At 32.6% G+C, this 23,406-nt stretch overlaps 1 protein-coding gene across 1 annotated transcript in view; it reads right to left on the bottom strand.

Moving 5' to 3' along the window:
- Window positions 1-400, bottom strand: part of LOC21389765 (protein TIC 22, chloroplastic) — a 3,564-nt gene extending 3,164 nt beyond the window's left edge. Inside the window, exon 1 of the mRNA XM_024173617.1 lies at window positions 8-400. Coding sequence (XP_024029385.1) covers window positions 8-268 — 261 coding nt within the window. The 5' untranslated portion in view covers window positions 269-400. The remainder of the gene's footprint in view (window positions 1-7) is intronic.
- Window positions 401-23,406: the final 23,006 nt, after the last annotated feature.

The following is a 23,406-nucleotide window of genomic DNA, read 5'->3' as shown; positions in this document are numbered from 1 at the left end:
CCAGGGCAGCGGCGGCAGCGGCGGCGGCGGCGGCGGCCGACGCGGGTTTGGGCTGAGTCAACGAAGCGAAAGGGGGAGAAGGAAGAGAGAAAGGCAGACGCTGATTGACCACCGCCGGCAAGTTTCCGGCTAGGGCTCCGGCGAAGCGCTTGGTCTCTTCGATTCGGCCGGCGAGCTCGGCGCCGAAGCGGAGGCAGTTTTGGTGGATGAAGGCGGAGAGTGATAGCAGAGGGTTTGGGGAGGGCCTGCAGGGTTTTGGGGACTCCATTGATATGGATGTTGGAAACTCTCAATGTCGAACAGCGTTCGCTTTCGACTTCGATAGAAGAAACTGGAAGTGAGCTGTGTGGGAAAGTATTGTCCCTTGCGGACTCGCGATTGGGGAAGGTAGAAACCACGCTCCAAGTGTTTAGTTTAGAAGTGTTGAAGTCCTGAAGACGCGATTTATTGGCGAGTATGATCCGTTATTAGAGATGGGCGCTTGCTCTTCGCCGAAGGCCCATTTCAGTATCGCACTAAAGGGATAGTGTGCAATCTCACCATTTCCGTAGGGCCTAAGGATTGGACTAACTGAGCCCAATGAGGTGGGTCAAAACACTTGCGTTGCGTGTTGTGGGATTCAGTTCAAGAAAAAATTACCTTTTTTTTTTTTTTTTTTTTTTTTTTTTTTTTTTTCTCATTTACGGCACTCAAAAGTCCAATATTATTAAAAAAATTTCAAATAAAAAATATTTGAAATGTGTTTCAAACTCTGAAGACAAAGAACAAATTAATACGGAAAGACATAAACTGAGATGAAATTTTGAACTAATCACATTGTGGAAACTAAGAAATGTGAAAATGCTCAAAAAATTAGCTCTTAATAACTCGGTTTGATACATTGCAATTGTTCTACGTTTTCATTCGATTGAGCAATAGATTCTGCACAATTCCTCAAACAAATCAATCCAAACCACATGAATTGGTGATTCGATGAGCAGTTAGATCAATTTAGCCAATTTTTAAAGGAAAAATAAAAAAATACCACTCAAAATGTTATAAAATATATTATTTATATCACTCCACTCAAAATAAACTATTGTCATTTAAATAATATTAGTTTACCAATCTATCGTAAAAGTTTAAACTATTAGGAGGTGAGGTAACAATAATTTTATATTTTAACACTCCCCCTCACGTGTGGGGTTGGACAATAGACAATCGTGTGAGTAAATTAATTAGAAAACCTAACACGTGAATATATTAAAGACTCAACACATGATGACAATTTAAATGAGAATAAAGAGTGTAATTACGGAAGTTTAAACTCAGGACCTCCTACTTTGATATCAATTCATTCCAAAAATTTAAGCTATTAAAAAGTGGACCAACAATATTTTTAATATTTTAACAATTAATGAACAGAAAATAAAAGCCCATAATAATACTCAATTATTTAGAATGTCTTAATAATAGACCTATAAAAAAAAAGGCAAACCGTGTATTCTCTTTTTTTTAAACACTCATCACCTTTTGATCCCTCTTGACCTGAACCCAATAAGGTGATCAGGCACGATTATATTTATGAATTATGTGTTTGCTCTGGCCATTGCATGATACGATTTATGTTCTTCTTCATCATTTCCATATGGATAATCTGTTATTCAGTCCCTATATATATATATTATTTTTTTCCTTTTCTTTTGAAATGTTAATCCTCAATTGAGACAGAGTATAGAACACACCTATAAAAAGCGCCGTTTAGAATGTTGTATCAAAGAGATATTTAAAGAGAAAATTTTAAATTTAACTAGTGTTTTTTTCAACTCTATTATTTATGTTACTATACAAAATTTTAATATCGTTACGGAAAATAACATGCAAGATACGAAAATTAACTATTTCCTAAAACTTGAATGTGGCACTTGAACCGTTGAAAACAACTCGTCACGCACTAAACACTAACCCTCAATATGTTGCCTTTCTCTACTACGAAGCAGTTTAGCCCACAGAGATTAAGAAAAAGTACAAATTCCTTACAAAAATATGAAAGAATATTGTTCTTGTTGCATTAACTTTCCTTTTATGGATGCTACATGTATTCCCTCCCTTCCATTAATTAGATAGCTAGCTCGACCAAGAATATCGGCAGTGCCCTGTTAACCCACTAAATTTGGACAACCCTCCTACAATTTTCAGTTAAATGCTATTTCTGTGCCTGACCATAAAGTGCCTACATTTTGACTAATAAAGAAGAATATATTATTAGAGACATATTCTCTAACTTTGCGTCACTCCTTACATACTTAATCTGAGTTCATGACTGAAATCATCAAATGGATGTGAATAATGCAACATTAACAATATGGTGATCTCGACAATATATAATACTCTATATAAAGCCTCTCAATACTTCGTCCGAACTGAGCCAAATTAGGGGACTGGCCTATTAATCAACTTTTAAAAGTTATAGTATACTATATTTTCTCTTTTAGGACACCCAAATTATCACCAACAAAACACCAAATTACCCTTTTTACATAAACAATATTATAATATCATGGGTATTGTTAAAGCCAAGAACATTGACAATGACCTTCACTACATGAGTAGCACTGGGGCAGAGAAAGGGAAACCCTACACCGAAGCACAACTGAAAGGCGAGTTTATGCGTCACAGCACCGGTGAAGGCGGTCGACTGAGCAGGCAAGACCTCAAAATTACATTCTCAAGCTTAGGTTCTTCTGCTCCCGGTTGGGGAGCTCGTCAAGCTCTCCGCCATGTCGACAAGGACAAAGATGGATTCGTTGACGAGGAAGAGTTGGAGAAGCTAGTTGGATACGCCGCGAAACGAGGCTATACAACCAAATAGATGCATGCATGTCTCACCATCGACGTGAACGTCTAGAATGTTCTGCGTACATTAGTTGAAACTTCTTTATGTATGTTATGCTCAAGCATATATAACTGGAAAGATGGAGATGGAGAAGAATAAGTGTTTAGTAAATAAATCCGAAACGTTTTGAATGTAGATGTAGGAAAAAAAAAAAAAAAAAAAAAAAAAAAAAAAAAAAGAAAAAAAGAGAGAAATGTACTACACGTATTCCAGTTTGTGTGCTTGAATTTATGCTTTTGTTTTTCGAATTAACCAGCTTGGTTTGTACGTCAATCTCAGATGTATGTCATGTTTGGAGTGGAAGGTTTTACGTAGATAAAGAAAATGAAAAAAAATAAAGGTGGATTTGTTTGGTCTCAAATTCTGTAGCATGATAAATTTCAATTTCTTTTGCATTAGCCAAAAGGCTTTGTCTTAATTATCATATCTGATGTTGAATGGGATTTTTTTTTGCAATAATATATTTGTGACGTGACATTGCCATGTGACTTGATCCAAACAGTAATAAATCAGGCATCAGAGCATTCGAACACCCAATCATACGAGCATATTGGAAACAACCGACCATCTTAGCACCCCGAGCATGTGGCTGTCTGAATATTAATGTTTGGTTTAAAGGTCGAAACTTTGGGGCCACAAGGCAGCATCATGTAGTGTAAACGGTCGGTAATTAAAAGCAGCCAATGGTCAAGATTTAATTCATATTAATTATTTATTAATTGTAACACCCAAGAAGTGAATGATCTTATTAAAAAGAAAACAAACTCTCAGATTAATGATAAAGAGAATTGAATTCTCTATTCCTAATATACTATAAATTACCTCAATTTGAGAGCAAAGATTACACACGCAATTTATTACTTTGAGATTATCTTTATTATGCTCTTGTTTTTTTTTTTTTTAGATAATGTGTTCTTTGAGTGTTCATTTAATTTTCTTAAATTACCATTTACCATTTAATCTTATTAGGTTTACTTACAAAAATTTTTCTTGAATTATAACTCGTGTAACATTTTATTTCTTAATCTTAAAAACGTAACACTCGTTCCCTCGAACTATGAATTATTAACAAAAATACTCATTTCCTTTCGTTTCTGACAGAACTTCTACATGTCATACAAATATTGACTGTTGCTAAACAGTATGGTGCACAATTACTTTGTACCCATGATTTTTAAATTTGTATTTCTTAAAAAAATAAATTTTAATCTTAATTTAAAGTAAAATAAAAAAATTAAACAAAATTTTTAATTTAACTCTCTTAGTTAATCAATTAAATAAAAATTACTCAGAAAGTTTTAATTTTAGTTAGGAATATTTTTCAAGAACATGTAGGATTATCAAAATGCCCCCAATTATGTAATATGAGTCACTTTTCTGTTAGAAAACTGACAGAAGGAGCATTTTTGTTAATGATTCATAGTTCTGGGGAAACATATTTTACTTTTTGAAGATCAGAGGCTAAAGGGTTACATGGGTCATAATTTATGATGAATTTTTATAATCAATCCAAAGAATAAAGATAAAAAATAAAATAACTGTCGTTTTAATTTAGGACTATTACTTAATTTTCGTAAAGAAAAGTTGTTTAAGTTTTTTCCTTACTTTCACATTTGATTCTGAATAAGAATTTATCTAGAGAAAATTGTAAAATTTATCTTTAAGAGTACATGAGTCTGGATTTTTATTTTTTACTCTTGATAAATATATTTTTGTTAGTGTAATTATTTAACTAAAAAGGTTATGAATAATAAAAATCCTGATCCATTGTAAAAATATTTATGAAGATTGCCCATTTATATACCTTCCAACCTATGTATAACCAGCCCGTTCAAAGTGAAACTTATACAGGGGACTCATGATTGTTAATGATATTTGTGGTTTATGTGATTATATCTGAAACTTTTAAGTGCGTTTAGATTATATAAGTAGAGACGTGTTCACTAATTTGTGGCCAGGGTATATGCTGGGAATGAATATCATCACCCATTAACTATCGTAATTAGAAGCAGAAGGAATAAAATGAATATCTACTTCTTATGTCTAGCTAGTGATCGCTATAGAATTTAAATCTAGAACACGACTATAAAAAGAGTTTCAATAAGATGTATCAAAGAAAAATATGTTTTTTATAAAAAGATATTACAGGTGTTTTTAAAATAGCTGCATATATAAAGGGGAAAAAGAACTGAAAAGCACCAGTATATATGTACCACTTTAAAAAAAAAAAAAAAGAGAGCGAACAAAATATTACTTATCTTTATTTTTTTATTTTTTGTACTTCAATCATAGAACAAACCTTTTTAGTATAAAAAGAAATAGACTCAGAGCTCTCTTTCTACATATAGCCCGACTTATGGGCCAGAAACACAGGCTTAGCCTAGATTCTTGTGCATGTCGGACTGGGCTAAACATCGAGTCCAAAGGACGAGTAATAAGCCATCCGCATATGCATGGTCCAATATTTAGACCTTTAAGCAATGTAAAGGGGAACCCCACAACGAGATTAAAAAAAAAAAATCCTAAAAGAGTTCTGCTGTTGTTTGAGGTGCACATTACATATGATGCTTCCTCAATCACGGTCATCAGATTCACTCTTCAGCCAAAGAAATAAAAAAAACCTGACCCCGGTATATATATATATATATATATATATATGCATACTTGTGCAGAAAACTACAGGAATATTGTGCATGCTTGCATCTTCTTTTGTCGATTTGTGCAAATTGGATGCCTTGTTCTCTCCCCTCGAGCTTATCCTCTAATTAGGTATGTAGACCAAGAATGTGGCACGTGCTCTGGTTCAATTGTGAGAAGGTCCTACAACTTGCAAATGGTTCCATTATTATACCCTCTTTTTCCAGATATATTCTCTCAGCTTGATCATCTTGTTTTTATTTTTATTTTTTATTTTTTATTTTTATTCGATATCGTAAAAAGAATGTTAGCTTTACATTCTCTAAAATACGTGAATACGCAATAATTATTAGTTAAATATAACATATAGCGTGATCCTATATAAAGCCTCTCATATATTAATCCCTTTGGTATAAACACACACACACACACACACACATATATACATATATTTAGTATCATGTCGACTGTTGTAAACACCAAGAACATTCAAATCAGTTACAATGTGATAGGGTCCAAGGCCGTGGCCAAGGCGCCTTACAACGAAGAACAACTGAAAGACGTGTTTAAGAAACACGACACCAACAAAGACGGTCTTTTGAGCAGGGAAGAGCTCACAAAGGCATTCTCAAGCTTAGGTTCTTTCTTTCCCAGTTGGCGAGCTAGCCGAGCCCTTTCCCACGTCGACAAGAACAGAGATGGCTTCGTCGACGAGAACGAGTTTAGCGACCTAGTTAGATACGTCGCCCAACTAGGTTATGTATATACCATGGAGTAGATATATATATATATATATATAGATATATATCTCTCTGTGTGTGTGTGTGTATATATATATGTGTGTGTCTCTCCATCGGTATTAGCTAATTAGGTTATTAGATCTCGTATATAAATATATGGTAATCTTGAGTGCTGGAATGTACGTAGGGATGGTATATAATACATGTTATAGTAAATTGCGTGCGTAGTACGAGTTCTTAAACTTGGAGTATAAACTTTAGCTGTCGAATTAAACCTTGGTTAATTCGTACTGCTTCAATCTCAGATGTACTAATTATGGTGATGAAGAAAATTATGGCATACTTTGTATTGATTTGCTCGTGAAATATATACAGACTTTAGCATCATAAAGTTTCCTAATCTGGATGAAATCCTATCCTAGGTGAAATCCTTGACTGAAGGATTCTTGCAGACCAATTACCACTCATGATGATATTACAAATCAATTACAAATCGTAAGGAAAATAGGAAACCAAATCAGACTACCTAAACTAGGAAACTAAATCAATTACAATTCCTAATTACAAAATCATGATAATTACATAAAATACACCGAATCATTAGATTCTCCAATACTAATGTCGTGTTGTTCTTTCTTTTCCTGGTTTACGTAATACATATTATTACCTGTGTTAATGTAAATATTACTTATTCTGACAACTAATTCATCATCTATAACAGTCGATTTACAACAGTCGATCGGACTTTTCTCTATTGAGTATCGCCATTCGTATTTACCCTTGTGCTATTATTGTTTTATTGGCGGATTCTACCGTTCGGGTCGAATTGCATTGTATTTGAGCTCATGTGCCACTTTATTTTGAGTTTATAATTCATTCCTTGTGGTAATGAAATTTCTCTTTAAAAAAAAAAAAATACTAAATAAAGCAAAATACTCTTTGCGCTCTCGTTTGGTGGGGATGAGCACTCTATATAAAACGATGAAGAGGAGGAGTTTTATGGTAAGAAAGTAAAAAGAATGAATAAAAAAAAACTTGCATAAGAAAGATGTGACAACAAAAAGACAAAATACAGAGACTAATGTGCTTTTAAATCCTTTTGAAAGTAGATAATTTACGATTAGGGATGCTGTTAATAAACAGTTTTGAAGTTTTTATATATTTTTGTATTATTCCAGTTTTTACCTTCCTGTAGTCTTGTTTTCCTTTTTCTGTCATTTCCTCTTTCTACTTTTTGTTTTTCAATTAGCAGCATAATATATCTGGGTTTATATAATAAAACTATTATTAATTTTTGTAACTTAGCAGCGTAGTAATTTCCACCTCTCACTAAAAATAATAATAATAAAACCATTTAAACCATCCCAATTGGAGATTGTTGGGGAGATTTTCATTCCCGCCATGGGATCACGCCACGTTTCAAAGGCTTGAGCCGTAACTAAGACTGAGAGAAACCGTACCAAGAAGAGGCCGGACCTAGCTCGAATGAATTGATCGATGTGCTTTCTTCACTTTCTAAGAACGATATGGCCAATAATGAACAGACATGGGTAAAGTAAATAACGGAATTGAAAATGACATCTATCGGATTGAAAAATTTTCTGGGACCTTCTATAGGAGAAATATTTTAAGGAAATCCTAATTGAGTAAGAATCAATGACGTGTCATAATAATAAAAAAGTAAAAATACTCATCGAATCACGACGCTCATCATATAAATAGAATGCGATACATTTAATATTTAGCTCTCTCTTCTGCTCTCAAGTCTCAAGCTATTTTCTAAAAGAATATTCTTCTGTCATTTCACTTGCCCGATTAATATATGTATAATTTTAGCGTTAGAGTGTCTTTTGCAGGACAACCCCCTACGCCCCTCTAGACGATGAAGTGATTAGAAGGAGTAGAAGATGGCTGATCAACCCCGGAAGTGGATGTTTGAAGCCAAATTAACTAATGGTAATCATCCAGTTCACTAGTTTTTCTTTTCTTCTCATCATACTGATCAACAATAGGAAGGAAAAAACTCTTCTTTGTGCACTGTATATTCTTCTCTTTTGTGCTTTAGATTTTTTTTTCATTCTTTATTTTTAAATTCATCCAACTAATTAATTGGAGTAGTATTACTAGCTTTCTTTGAAGTCGAACGCAGAGCTTCAGAATTACGTACTTCCGACAATGAAAAGAATATATTTCCTTTTTTTTAATTAATCGTGAGAAAGAATAACTGATAACAAAGAAAACTAGCCATCCGAACTAGGTTGGCTCATCCATTAACAATCCCACTACCAAATTTCTCACTCATTATTAATAAGAGAAAGTTATATGATATCATAAAGAAAAAAAGAAAAAGAAAAAAGTGAAGCAAAAAAGAGAGAGGGAGGGAGGGAGGGACTACGGCTGACTACCAAAAAACAAATTTAGTAAAACGACAATACACTATATATGTGGGTTATAAGAGTGAAATTGAAGTATAGTTATTGTGCTACAAAATTTCATAGTAATTGTGTTGTGATTTAATTTTTGCTATTTATGAAACACTATTATAATTTTTTTTTTTTGGCTATATATCAACATAATTAGTAAGATTATACTATTTGTCTAACTCTCGCAAAATGTTAAATATTGAATCTTGGAAAAAAAAAATCCTGTAATGCTATGGTTAAATACTAAATTGTTTATTAAATTTGTGTAATAAGTGATGTGGAAATACATTTGGTAATATTTAATTCATTAAATAAGAATGCATACTAAGAACTCAAATATCATTTATCAATCTAAATTATCAAGTTAATTCCTATCATTATTTTTTTCTTATTTTGTCACAAATCATATAAGCTACAGTCATTATCTTTATGCACAAGTTTCAACCCCAAGAGTTACCTAACAACGTCCATTACAACATTCTTATTAAAAAAAAAAAAGTGGTTTTAAACTGCTAAGACTTCCCACTTTCAATGAATGTCGCCTGATCCATCATTAAAAAAAAAAAAAAAAATTTTTGGGTTTATTCCATCGACGGCATCCTTATAACACATAAGGATTTTAACTTGAGAGTTAAGAATAATTATCGGCCTTTCCAGAGCTATATCTTAATCTTATCTTAATATTATAAATTAAAGAAGTAAAGGGAATAAGTGACTCGCAATGCTGCCTTTTGATATTGCAACGAAATTAAATTATTAAATTCATCAAACAGAAATTGAAGGAGCTATTAGCTAGCTTTAGCTAGAAATTCTTAAGCTTCCTAAAAGAGGATGGCGAGGAAACTTGTAACTAGTAGCTTTTTCTCTTGCAACTTTAATCCAGCTAAAACAATGTAACTAGCTTATAATTATATCATGGTTCCATTTTTTCCCAGATGAATCTTTACTCATATGATTTATATCTTATATCATCTGTACTTATATTACTGCCTTAGAAAAGAAAATATAACTATAGGTAGTTTTAAAAATAGCTGCATATAAAAAATAAAATAAAATTGAAAAGCACAATTACTACCTTTTAGAAGCAATATAGTAAACTAGATAGCGAACAGAATATTAGTTATTTTCTAATTAATTATCTCAGAAAATTTATGGATATAAGATTCTATTCAAATCTTTTTCTTTAAAAAAAAAGGGAAAAAAGAAATATACTCAAAACTCTATAGAAATAGAATATTGTTATCAATGTATTTATTATTCAATTTCTTTCCGAACATATTTTAGGCGCCACATCCTAAGAGATTCAAGCAAATTGCAATAGTCGTTTCTACAAAAAAAAAAAAGTGCAAATTAAAATAGTAGTATTCGACATTATTCTGTTTAATTTGGGAGTTAAATTACTAGTTGGGATGTCTTGATCTTTCTTAACAGCTCAAACTTTTCTCTCTTTTTTGGTAAAAAAAAAAGAGCCTTAGCAAAAGCATACTTAATAAATATGTGTGTTTCACAGGTTAACTAATTTTTTGTTTTATGCAAGTTCATTTAGTCAAATTTTAAGGGTGATCGACGTCAAGGCGATCATGGATACATGGTTTGATGGGAGCTCTAATTAAGAGGTGAATTTTGTTGGCAACCGACAGATTTTAGTGGCTTGAAATTTTCAATCCATCTCATTAAGATGGGTTAGGAGGATAAGGATAGGCACATCGTTGCTCATGACCCGTTAAATCCTTTTTTATTTTATTTTTTTGCTCACCCTGCAGGGACATTATTTGTTTTCTATATATATGTACATATATATTTCCAACTTTTCTTGTGTTCTTTCTTTTCGTATTGAAAGCTTTACTATCAAATATAATAATAATTAGAAGAAGAAGGATCGAGAAAGTAGGTAAAAATCCTTATAAAACGATAAAAAACAGCATATTGCATGGACTGCATGCATTTGCTTTAATGATTTGACACAACATCTTTCAATTATTTGTGCAAATTGGATGGCCATATTGTTCTCTCATCTATTAATTATCTGGGCAAGCACTAGACCAAAGATTTACACCGTGGCCTGATTCAGTTGGTAGACTGGTTCTCAAAAGTTTAATTAAATGCTTAAGACTGAAATTTCTTTTGCGCTTGTGACCTTTTTTTCCTCTTATAAGTTATAATAACACATTAATCGAGCTTATTAATTAGTTGTTCCTGTATTAGGGCACCCATCAAAACACCAGTTATATCATGATTGTGGACTGCTACTGTGTGAGTGGGACCAGGAAGCAGAGTTAATGAAAGGCGTGTTTAGGCGACGGTCGTCTGAGCAGACAAGAGCTCAAAAATGCATTCTCAAACTTAGGTTCTTCCGCTCCCGGTTGGCGAGCCCTATGCCATTTCGACAAGAACAGATATGGCTTCGTTGACGAGGAAGATTTGGACAACCTAGCTCACTAAGCCGCCAAACGAGGTTATATAATCAAATATGTCTCTCACGTAAGGCCATATTGACATGAAATGAATGGTTCTGCGTATTAATTGTAGGCATATACATGTATATGTATATATATATATATCTAGGTTAGTTCTCTTGTAAGTAATATTTTTCCAAGCCTACTAGAAGAAATGGTGTACTTAACCTTACATCTAGGGATTGTACGTAGGATAGTAAAAAATATGAGGATAAGGTAAGGTGTGAAAAATATGATATACGTAGGGGTTCAGTTTAAACCTCTAGATTTATATCACATTCTATCAGTGTCAAGTACTTATTTTAATGTGATTTTGATCAAACCCTACCGCTATGAATACTCGATACCTTATTATAGACAGCTCCTAAAAAACTATGTACTAACTAGTCTAGTTTGTGTTTTTTTTTTTTTTTTTTTTTTTTTTTTTTTTTTTTTTTTTTGCTTTTTATGTGTTGTCTTAAAATTCACCAGCCTATAGTTGGTACTTCAATCTCAACTGTAATGTAATGTCATGTTGTTTAGTTAATTTTGTTTTTGTTTTTGTTTTTTTATTTGTACGTAGTATTATGTGTTAAATTACTCAATCTATCTAAAGACCAACTCTCTTTTCAGTGAATTCCTGGAATTTGAACTCAAGATTTAAGACATTAAAAAAAAATCACACTTACTAAATACCAATTATCTAACGACTAACTCATCATCTATAGAACAAATATTCTTTGCGCTTTGTTTGGTAGGGATTAGCGAAGTCTCAAAAGATGGAGAGCGTAAGGATTTTTAGGGGAAATAGCTTCCAATATACGTTTCGTTCATATATATCTAAAACCTTTATTCTTTATGGAATCTACAAAATCATTTTATATTTGTAGAGACACAAACATGTAGAATATAATATAGTTAGGCATTAGAAGGAATTGATCTCATATAGAGTGATAGAGGCATCTTACAAGTTGCCCGGCCGTTAAAAAACATATATAATAATCTCTAGGGTTCATTTGGTATGATTGGCAAATTAAGTTGCAGCAATGATCGTGAAAGTTTTCTTTTTTTTGTTGAAAAATTGTTAAAATTTCAAGTGTACGCTGCTTAATGAAAAGCAATATAAAACGCAGAACTGTACGTTAATCGATTGTATTGTGAAATGTGTGGTGAAATAGTATTTCAATGGAATTTGGTACTTGTTGCCTCAAGCACTACAGTCGTAAAAGGGAAAAAAAAATACTACCCTAACTGGTTCCTAATCTATTATTCTCATATCTAGCTTGCCTAAGTTTGTTGAGAAAGAGAATTTAGAACACAACTATAAAGACTTTGTATGAAAACAAAATATATTTTAAAATAAAAGAAGATAATAGGTGATTGCGGCATAAAAAAAAAGCTAAAAACTAAAAAAACGATCGCTGAAAAGCCGCTTAGAAAAAACAAGTTAAAAAGCACAAGTATATAAAAGTCAATAGCAAACTAGACAGCAAGCAATACATTCTCTCTCTTCTCTCTCTATCTCAAAAACAAGCTAAAAAGGACAAGTATATAAAAGTTAATAGCAAACTAGACAGCAGGAAATACGTTCTCTCTCTCTTCTCTCTCTCAACTTCATTTATTTCACAAAGGTTTTAAAGTACCCATTTAGTTCATTGATTTGAATTGTATTAATTTAAACTGTAATTTAAACAGTAGTTTAAATTTATGTTTAGATGAGCAGTAAAACTTTTAATCCGAACTTAGAATAAAATTCAAATTAGTATTTAGATGAGTCATGAAAACTGTAATTTGAACTGATCTTAAGTTTTTTTTCCTAATTTATAATAAATATTTTAAAGTTGAAAATGATATATTTTTTTTGGAAGCGTGATAAAGAAATTTTATAGGCAAATGACTAGTAGGATTAAAAAAATAAAAAATATGGCAAATTAATACCATTCCTTAGCATTGATAGGGGCCCTGACGCTTAAAAGTCAGTTTGACCAGGAAAAAAGAAAAGAAAAAGAGTAGCCTCAGAAGTGGAGTGGAGAAAACGGTGGGAGTGATTTACTGTAGAATAATGGTTTGGAAAGTAGAATTGAAGGGTGGGTTAAACTCCCTTTTGGAAAGTTCAATTCAAGTTAAATTGGAGTTTCAGTTCAAACAAATGCCCTTATTAAACATCTTTTTGGACTTTGGAGTCGCTTAAACTGGACTGAATTAAACTGAAACGGTGCACCAAGCACACCATAAGATAAATCTACTTGTTGAGGTCCGGTCAATTCGAGGGTATTACGTGACGAGGGTGTACATGCGGGCGTACCCAGTTTGATGTTGAAACTCCTAGGCAGGTACGATGCTTGGCGCTTCTGGGTGTAGACACAATGGCAGGACCTCCAACGAAGATGGTGGGGTCAGGCCGAAGAGAACGGACTCTATGGCCCTCTCCAAGTCTCCATTGCCGAAATGACGCAAAAATATAACCTTGCAAAAAGAGTTATTAAATTCACAAGAACAAGAAGAGAACCACATGAATTGAAGTCGGTGGGAAGAGTAATCAAGTAGTTGATGGAAAGGTGACTCGAGTTGGATAAGTCATTTTTATAGAAAAGAAGTGGCTCATAGGGTGGATAAGACTATGATAAGGAAAACAAGACTACAATGTGAGTTTGCACAGAGAGCTCCGTGGGAGAATTATTGAGAAAGCCCCAAGAAGGGCGAGGTTTAATTTTTTTTATATAGAAAATCATGCCATTTTTTGTTTTTTCATTTCCTGAGAAATGATGTTATTCAGTTTCTAATTTGGAGGTTTTTTTTTTCTTTTTCCAAGAAATGTATTTTTTTAGCTGATGATGTTATTTTAAATAAGTATACTACTGTAGTTTAGAAATGTTTTGAATTAATTCATGTTTGAATCTAGTAAATATTGTATATATATTTCACTAAATCTAATTTACAATATGGTAAATACTGTATTTATCAGTAAATACGATATTTATTGGTTTATACCATATTTATCAGTAAATATGATATTTATTGGTAAATACGGTATTTACCGGTCGCCGGATCCGGTCGTTGGATTTTCAAATAAATATGGTAAATACGGTATTTACCGTTAGCAAGAGCCGGTTGCCAGATTTTTAAATAAATATCATAAATAAGGTATTTACCAGTTGCAGGAAAATGATAAAAGCCGTCGGTCGCAGTGGCCGGCCGCCGGAGCTGGCCATTGTGGACTTGAATAAACGGTAAATAAAGTATTTACTGGTTGTCGGATTTTCGAATAAATATGTTAAGTACGATATTTATTAGTAAATATGGTATGTGCCAGTAAATACGGTATTTACCAGTCACCGAAGCGGGTCACGGGATTTTCAGATAAATATAGTAAATACCGTATTTACCAGTAGCAAGAGCCGGTCATCAAATTTTCGGACAAATATGGTAAATGTTGTTGTGTACGTCTACTTGTGAATGCACTAAGTTTCAAGAGTACAGAGGATCTCTCTTAGAGTAGAAAATTGTGCGTAAAAAAATCAAATGAGGAGTTCAACCCTTTTTATAGGCTCTCCTGAATTCAGAAATTCTTATCCCTAATTTTTTTGATGACGATCCCTTTATCTCCTCTAATTCGGGAATTTTACAGCTATATTTTCATATTTGAATATCCGAATCTGGGGGAATTATTTTCGTTGATAAGCATCTTATCTTTCCGTTTGAATTTGAATATTTAATGATGTTTATCCTCTTCTCATTTGGCAGTATTAGATTTGAATATGATATTCTAGTATTTTCTCTAATCTTGTAGACTTCTCAACGCAAAGACCTTTAAAGGCTTTTAAGAACTTCTCAACTTAAATGCTTTATCTTTAAAAGTGCTCAACCTAGAGACATCTCTTTAGCCGTCAGTTCTCGACATTAAGGATCATTCCTAGCTTCTGGAGTTCTCGATGCATGCAACTCAAGGGGACGGTCCGACTGCTCAACCACGGTGCAACACTGTGCATGAGACCAATATGCATATTGAAATGACTCGCACTCCAAAATTGAGTTCAAGCTCCCTGGGAGACTGCAGGTAATTATTGAATGCTTGCAAAATTCTGATTCGAACCAATCCTAAAGGAATTATCAAACCACTCGATCAAGGCTCATTTTCGACTTTATGATCTTTTTGACTGACCGGTGTATTAGGGACCCACCACAAGAAAGTTATAGAAGAATCTAACTTTAAGAAGTGTTCATGAGCGCCATACCTTTTACTTTGTTGACAGAAGGAATCATGTTTCCTTTTCCACGGAACGTCTTATATAAAAGATGTTCTTTTACAAATTTTGAGCATCATGGGATATTAAAAAGAATTCTTTTACAAATTTCTGGGCAATCAGCGCTACAGTTATGGAACATCTTATAGTATCATGGAATTAAAAAGCTAAGATCTTTTAATTTAAATGAAGTTCATCAACAAGGGGCAATCCAAACTAGAAAGCAACTGAGTTTATTTATACAACTTAAACCTTTTTTCTTTTCTTTTTCTTTTTTTTTTCCTTTTCGAATTAGAAGGGTATAAGTATTTTCCTTTTTCAGAATTAGTGATAATCATATAAACATTATATAATTAAAAACTTCAAGATATCATGTTGACCAAGAAGGGAATATTTTACTTATTTCATCAAAAGTTTATATATTAATCTGAGCTAAACTGTGGATATTATTTTTTCAGGAGTTTCTTGACAAATGTTGATGTTAATTGTTTCCTCTTTTCATTAAAAACAATAACAGAATAAATATTGTAAAATTCTTTCGTGTATATAATTTATTCAGATATATCATGGATAGACACAAAGATAAATTCTAACCGAAAGGAAGGAATCCGTAAATAACAAACAAGAAAATATATCAAATATTCTCTTGCTATCTGGGAATGAGATCAACTTTATTTCGACGTCACGGGACACAAGGAACTTAATTAATCAGGATTTCTTTTTAACTAGTATTCCTCTTTCTTTATACCAGGCTTCAACTACAATAGTATAATTGATTCTTTTTTCTTTTTTGCTCAAATCAAATAGCATAATTGGTTCTTTCAGTTACATTAGTTGGCCATATAATACGGTCCTGAAAAAAAAGTTATGGTGATGACAAGCTAGTGAATAATTAACTAGCTTATAGTTTACTCACAATTCCTATGATCCATTTTTCAACATAAAAATATTGAAATTTGTGGTACATTAGTTTTCTGACTGAGATGAATACAACACTCACTTATTATGGAACGAATAATATAACTTCGGCTTCTATCTTTAAAGGTCGATCTTTTAAATGGAATGGTCCAATGTCTTTATAAATTGATGTTAAGTATTGTATGTAAAAAATGTGGGAAGAGTTTTATTTTATCCTATACAATAACTACCACTATATACCATTATCATATCGGTGTAGTTGTAATAGTTACTCTAATATTTACTTATTAATGATTATTATTGTTTTATTCATAAGATATTAATCTGTCAGTTGTAATAAATTAGATATACTTGATCAAAAATATTAATAGCAATTAATAAAATTAAATTATTATTACGTCACGTTATTAAATTTCTATACTTAACGTAATCATTAAAAACCCGTCTATATATATAGACATATATTCAGTTGCAAACAGATCGCACCCTGTATTTAAATCAAAGATTTTGTTCCAAATTGCCAAAGATTGATCCCGTACAGGAAAAAAAAAAAAGGTTCCTCCCGAATTCAGACCTTAATAAAATCATTCGGCCACATTGAGTGCAGCATATTTTCTTCCTTATGAAAATTCTCGTGCGCATGGAAAAGAATGCAGAACTCAGCAAAGTAGTATGCGGAACTCAGCAAAGTAGTCTACTATCTTTATCTACAATGAAGGTCGTAATCAAATCATAATCCCTAGTCTCAAACCGTTATCTGTAATGGGTGGTGTAGATTATCCATAACCAAAAAAGAATAAAAATCTTCTTAAAAGGAAGAGGAATCTCTATAAATTACAAGCATACGTCATTTTCTGGGCTGAATGAATAAAATTCAATTTCGTTTTAGAAAGTGAAAAAAAAACCTTGACGATATATATAGGCTCGTTTGGTTCACTGATTTGAATAGAAAAATTTAAACGAAAATTGGGTCCGTTTAGTTCGCTGATTCGAGTTAAGATGTGATTTTATGTAAGAGTTTTTTACTGTTGTAAAAAAGTTAGATGTGACTATTTCGAAGAGTTTTTTACTGTAATAAAACTCGAATCGGTAAAATGAACGGGGTCATTTTGTAGAAAAAATACTGTAGTAAAAGAATTCAAATAGTAGTTCAAACTTATAAAACACACACATAAATAAAGAATGCAGTTTTCCGGTGAACTTTAAAGTCTCTATTTGGTCGCAATCCATGGATTCGTCTATATATACCACACAGACAAGATTCAGGCTAGTGTTAACATAGAACATTAATCTATCAAAAGAATATAGGCGCATGCTCATCAAATTGTACTTATAAATCTACTTTTTACTCCCATGCATAATACTATTTGAAATGTTAAATTTATTTATTTTTTTATAATTATGAAGTTTTGAAAGTTGTAAAAGTAAATTTTTATGTTAAAATTATTAGAAATGCAAAAGTTTCATTGATTAGTAAACATTTTAACCAATAGTAATTAAATGTTAAATTTTTCATATGCTATACTTAGTAAAAAATTTGCCACAAAACATAGCATATAGAAAATTTGACACAATAAATAACATTACATTGGAGAGTATTTTTTACACTCAAATTTTAAATTTGCAATTGACACATCAATTATAGCATTGCATTAGGCATGTTCTAACATAGCATTGAAGATGCTCTGATTATTTTTTTTGAAAATTAGTACAACTACACTTGAAAATAAGTAATTAGTAATTAATTTTAGTACCAACTTCAATTAATGCTTTCAAAATGGTATACCACTAAACTTGCTAACTAGCTGCTCGTTTTTGCTGGAAAAAATTATGTATTCAAATAAATCAGTAATATTCTATATATCATTTCAATAATAATAATAATAATAATAATAATAATAATAATAATAATAATAATAATAATAATAAAATAAGAATAATAATAATAATGACTATGATGATAATGATATTCTATTTTATGACCTTTCAGTCCAAGTTGAGCTTGGTATAAGTTGGGGAATTTTGGACCAGTGCTTACAGGCACCTGACCAGTGACCACGAGGAAAAAGAAAATGATTATTAGTACTGACTCCCTAAATTAAGAGTATTACATTATTTTGGTCTTCTAATTTTTTGTTTTGATGAATTAGTCTAAATTTTTGTTTTCTAACCGTTTTAATCCTTGACACTAAAATTGACGTAGAATTTTCATAGAGAAAAAACACCCTTCAATTGAATAATAATTTAACTTGTTTTGAGGGAAATAACTACATTACATAAGAAATGTTGTCTTCATTAATGTTGTTAGAAAATCCTTAAACATTAGAACGCGTTTTGCAAATAACGTAACTATCGTTGTAAAAATTTCAGTTACTATGTGATTGTGATGTGAGTATATGTGAGAAATTTCACTAGTAATTCATAAATTTTACTGTCCTGGACTAAAACTCTAAAAAAAAATTATCGAATTCAAAAAGTAATACATCAAATTTAAAAGTTCATGACCTAAAGTAAGATTTAATGCTCATAATTTACATTAGGAAGAATAATGATATTAAGAGAAAAGGAGATAAATATCCCTTAGAGTGCATGAGTATGAGTATGAATTTTTATCCATTATTCTTAATTAATATCTTTTTTAAAGCAAAATTGCGATCTCAAAACTTCATAAATACTTAGCCCCACAAGTAGTAAGGCTTTTCGTTTCTCTTTTTAAGCTCATCACGTCAAAAACAATAATATTATGACCAGGCTGATCTTTCCAGTTGGTAAATCCGACAACGATGAACAAAAGGAGAACAAAGCAAGACAAGGCCGAAACGTGAGCTGTGGAACTAATTACAGACCAGTAGAAGCTGCGTGGACTAAAGACCATCTAACTGAGCTTTTCAAAAGTTGCGACAAGGACAACGATGGCATGCTTTCGTTCCAAGAGGTTGAGACAGCCTTCAGACGTCTTGGGCCTCACAACAAGCTTTGGGCCTTCTTCAAGGCTGAGAAGATCGACTGCCATATCAAAGCTCGGAAAGGTATGGACTTTGCTGATCTTGATAACGACGAGCGCATCGATCTCCGTACTGAGTTGACTGACCTCGTCAAAGTTACTCTAAAACTGGGATATACTATAAACTAGCTAGTAATTTGGATTAATGTTGCAATCCGCATCTTTCTTTTTATCCTTTTTTTCCGTAACCTGAATTTGATATTGGCCGAAGGAAGGGGGTGATCTTTTGTACGTTTATATATCCTCGCAGTAAATAAATCAAGATGGTTGTGCCATTCCGTCATACACACACACACAGATATATATATATATATATGTATGTATGTATAACATATATACTACTATTTGTATGTATCTTTAGAGTGCGATGACGGAAAGGGGTGAGAAAGGTGATCTTTTAGTTTTACAATGCAGAAAACGTTGCAAAATATGGATAGTGCTATTTAAGTAAATGTTAGTACCTAATGGTGTTCGGACATTCTGAAATTTCTCACGACTCAAAATTTGTACCTGATGACAGAAAAATTTTCCGTTGTTTGACAAAAAGGGAATCTTCCTTCGCGGGAGCTTGAAGCTTGGAAGCAGACAATGCATTTTCAATCAACAATGGCAAAAATAGATGGAGGTTCTTGAGATATATTGGCCAAACTTCATAAATTGATAAAAACTTTTGCAAAGAACACGACCTTCATAAGCACAATGAGTTACTCGACTTAACGGGTTCACTTCTTAAAGATGTAAATCCAAATCGTTAAAAAAGCAAATTTTTATATGGAATCAGATCCCAACAAGCTTTTAACAAGCAACCCGATCTATGATATACTAAATTAGTGACTCCAAATATCAAAGCACCACCTTGCGGGGGTTTATAACTCGAATCCCACATCATTTCAATATAGATAATAATCACAAACTTATAAGGAAATTTAGTCACTCCAATTCAACATGTTAACCTTTATTAAAAAAATACTCTAATCTAGGGTTGTTCACAGGGAATTAGAACCGACAATAATTGACCGACTCGCCTGCCAACCGAACCGTTTTCAATTGATCAAATAGGAAACTAAATAAATCGGTTTGAGAACCAAACTGACTGTTTCTATAAAGAGTCGATTTTGGTTTCAGCTATTTGAGGTTCGATTCTAACCGAACGGAACCGAAAAGAAAAAATAAAAAAATAAAAAAAGTTAAAGCAACGACGTTTTGGGATAGAAAATCTTAGGGTTTTCTTATTCTGTCAGACCAAAATTTTGGTCCTTTCTTCATTTTTTCGTCGCCCATGCCCTAGTCCCATTACTCTGCCTTAGCTGAACTCTCTCTCTCCCCCTTCGATCTCGATTCACCCTTCCCTTCGACCAAAATTTTGGCCAATTTTATCTCAATTCACCCTCTCCTAGTCCGGGGTCCGCTCGTTATGTGTTGTGTCGTCTCCGGCGTTGAAGTCTTTTCCTCTCTGGTGTGGGTTCAAGTTTCAATCAAAGGTAGAGGTACAGGTCTCTCTCAGTCTCACTTGTAATTGAGTAATTTTAATCTAAGGTTTTTGTGAGAAATGAGAAATGTGAATAAATGAGAAATGATATTGTCCAGACATTGATGAAAATTTCCTGCCTACTTTTTTGTTTTTTTGTAATACGGCACACAAACATAAAACATGCCAAAAACATGTGCCAAAAATAGAAAGAAAGAAAAATAGGCGGTTAAAACCGAACTGACCAGACTATTTTTGTTTGGTTCGATTTTGGTTGCCCTATGTTTGTGGCTCGGTTTCGGTTGCTGGTATAGAGCAAACTGAACCATCGGTTTAAAAACCACACCGACCGAACCAATGAAGAGGCGTACTCTAATATTTTATCCTTAAATATTATCCTCTCGCATATAACACTTATATATAATATTTAAGTTCACATAAATAATCATGAAATTTTTACCGATATTCATAAAATATTCATTAATATATGCACAAAAATAATGAATAAACTCTTTTATTAAATAAATAATAAATATCATATTACATCTCATACTTTTAGGACACTATTCTCAACATTTTCTGCATCTAAGTTGGAGAATTATTTTGATTCCATTATGGATTTTGGTAGTTCTTCAGCGTGATATTTCTGTTGGGGTCTACCACTCCCACAAGATAAATAGGAGTCCCTTACTTTTGAACGTTCACTTCCTAGTACTTTTACTAAACTCAAGGTCGAGTTCTTTTCAATATAAGGGGCGAATTGATATAGGAAGAATAATAGAATTAATGTTAATTTAGTAATTTTTCTAAAGTCTTAATATTTAGTTTAATTGCCTTTTGTCTCAATGGATATATTTCTATCATTTTGTAAGTGGCCTATAAATAGCCACATTAGCTATTGTAAAGAGAAAAACGAATATTTTTGAGAACTGAATACAAAATTGAGTGTTTTCTCTTCACTTTAGGGGTTTTCTCCCTTGTGGGGTTTTCTTTAAGTAGATTTGAGATTGCATATATCCTATCTTCTATTCAGGTTAGGCTTGTAAAGTCCTGTTTTATCAATTCCGCTGCATAACCTCCTATTTTAGGTAATAAGTCCAATTCATATAAAACACGATTATTCTTTGGAAGCGGACAATGAATTGTCAATCAATGAACGTAGAGAAAATTAACTGAAGAAGGATCTTACGGGAAGGAGGTAGCTTCCTTGGCTTAAGGAAACGTTGGATTAAAATCGTGCGTACATTGATCTCCTTTGCCAAACAGATCTCCTCCTGTCGCCAAATCAAAGTTTGGACTGTTATATATAAGGTTAAACCTATTTAAAAGTGGTTTATTAAGGTATAAGTAATTTGAGTTTTAATGTATCTAATAGGATGTGAGCTTTTAATGTGTAGAAACTTAAGAGTAATTTCTATTTTTATGATGGGATAAAATAGAAATACTAAAAGATAACAAGAAAGTTATCTATATATAGTGGTTATATATGCTCTCTAGATTATACGTATTATCATTTTATTCTTTTTTGACATCCCATCATCAGAGAGAGTAAAGAGAAAGTTAAAAAATTATCTAGGAAAACGTGTTGATCTGGAAGACAAATCACACGGCTCTAGAGAGTAATTGATTGTCATGAATTTAGGTACGTTTTCGCTTATTATTATGTTGATTCTTAGTGATTTAACATGAATATTTCTTAGATTTTGAGAGATGTTTTACATCTAAAGATATTTTCTAACAGTCCTAACTTAAGAGAAATATATATTAACCTCCTATTTTAGTTAATAAGTTCAACACTGAGAAAACACGATTATTCTTTGGAAGCAGATAATGAATTGGCAGTCAATGAACCTAGAGAAAATTAACTGAAGAAGGATCTTACGTGAAGGAGGTAGCTTACTTGGCTTAAGGAAGCGTACGGAAATAGTGGATTAAAATCGTGCGTACATTGATCTCCTTTGCCAAAACAGATCCAAATCAAAGTTTTGTTTCAAATTATACTGTAGAATCCAAATAAAGAAACCATCTAATTTCAAGTGGACGGAAAATCCTCCGGATGAGGTGCTTGAGGTTAATGCTAATCTGATGATCTCGAAGCTTTTTTTTTTTTTTTTGAACTTGCTCTTGAAGCAATTAACCGCAAATATTTATGTACAACTGGGGACCAAATTTAGTATAAAAAAATAATCCTCATAAGGTATATAATCCTCTCTCTTTTTCTCTCTCTCATGAGGCGGCGAAGATTTTGAGTTTGAGATCTCTTTTTAGGGCCAGAGTTTGGCACCACCACTGGTTGGTCACGAGACTCTTATCCCTTGAGATGGTGGCTAAGATCGTGCAGGTGTGGTCTATATAGTTGATGGGTGTTGTCCATTGGCTATGGAGGCATTGATCTAGTGAGGAGTGAGAGGTTGCTGGTGGATATGTAGCGCAAGAGCAGCATTTGAGTTGTTTTTGTGTTCAGCTTTGTCAGTGGTGGTTGTGCTTCTGCTACGAGGGCTCTACTCAGATCTGGTTTCTTTCGCTTCCGTACAATGGCTGCTAGCTTGTCGTTGACATCTATTCCTGTATGGATGTGGCTATTCGTAGGTTTCATAAGATTTTGTTAATGTTAATGGAGGCATTGTTTTCACTAAGTTTATGTATTGTAATAATGGAGGTG

The sequence above is a fragment of the Morus notabilis genome, unplaced genomic scaffold, assembly GCF_000414095.1.
Source record: "Morus notabilis unplaced genomic scaffold, ASM41409v2 Scaffold823, whole genome shotgun sequence".
NCBI lineage: Eukaryota > Viridiplantae > Streptophyta > Magnoliopsida > Rosales > Moraceae > Morus > Morus notabilis.
The sequence above is the reverse complement of the archived record's forward strand: the minus strand, read 5'-3'. Positions and strand labels throughout refer to the sequence as shown.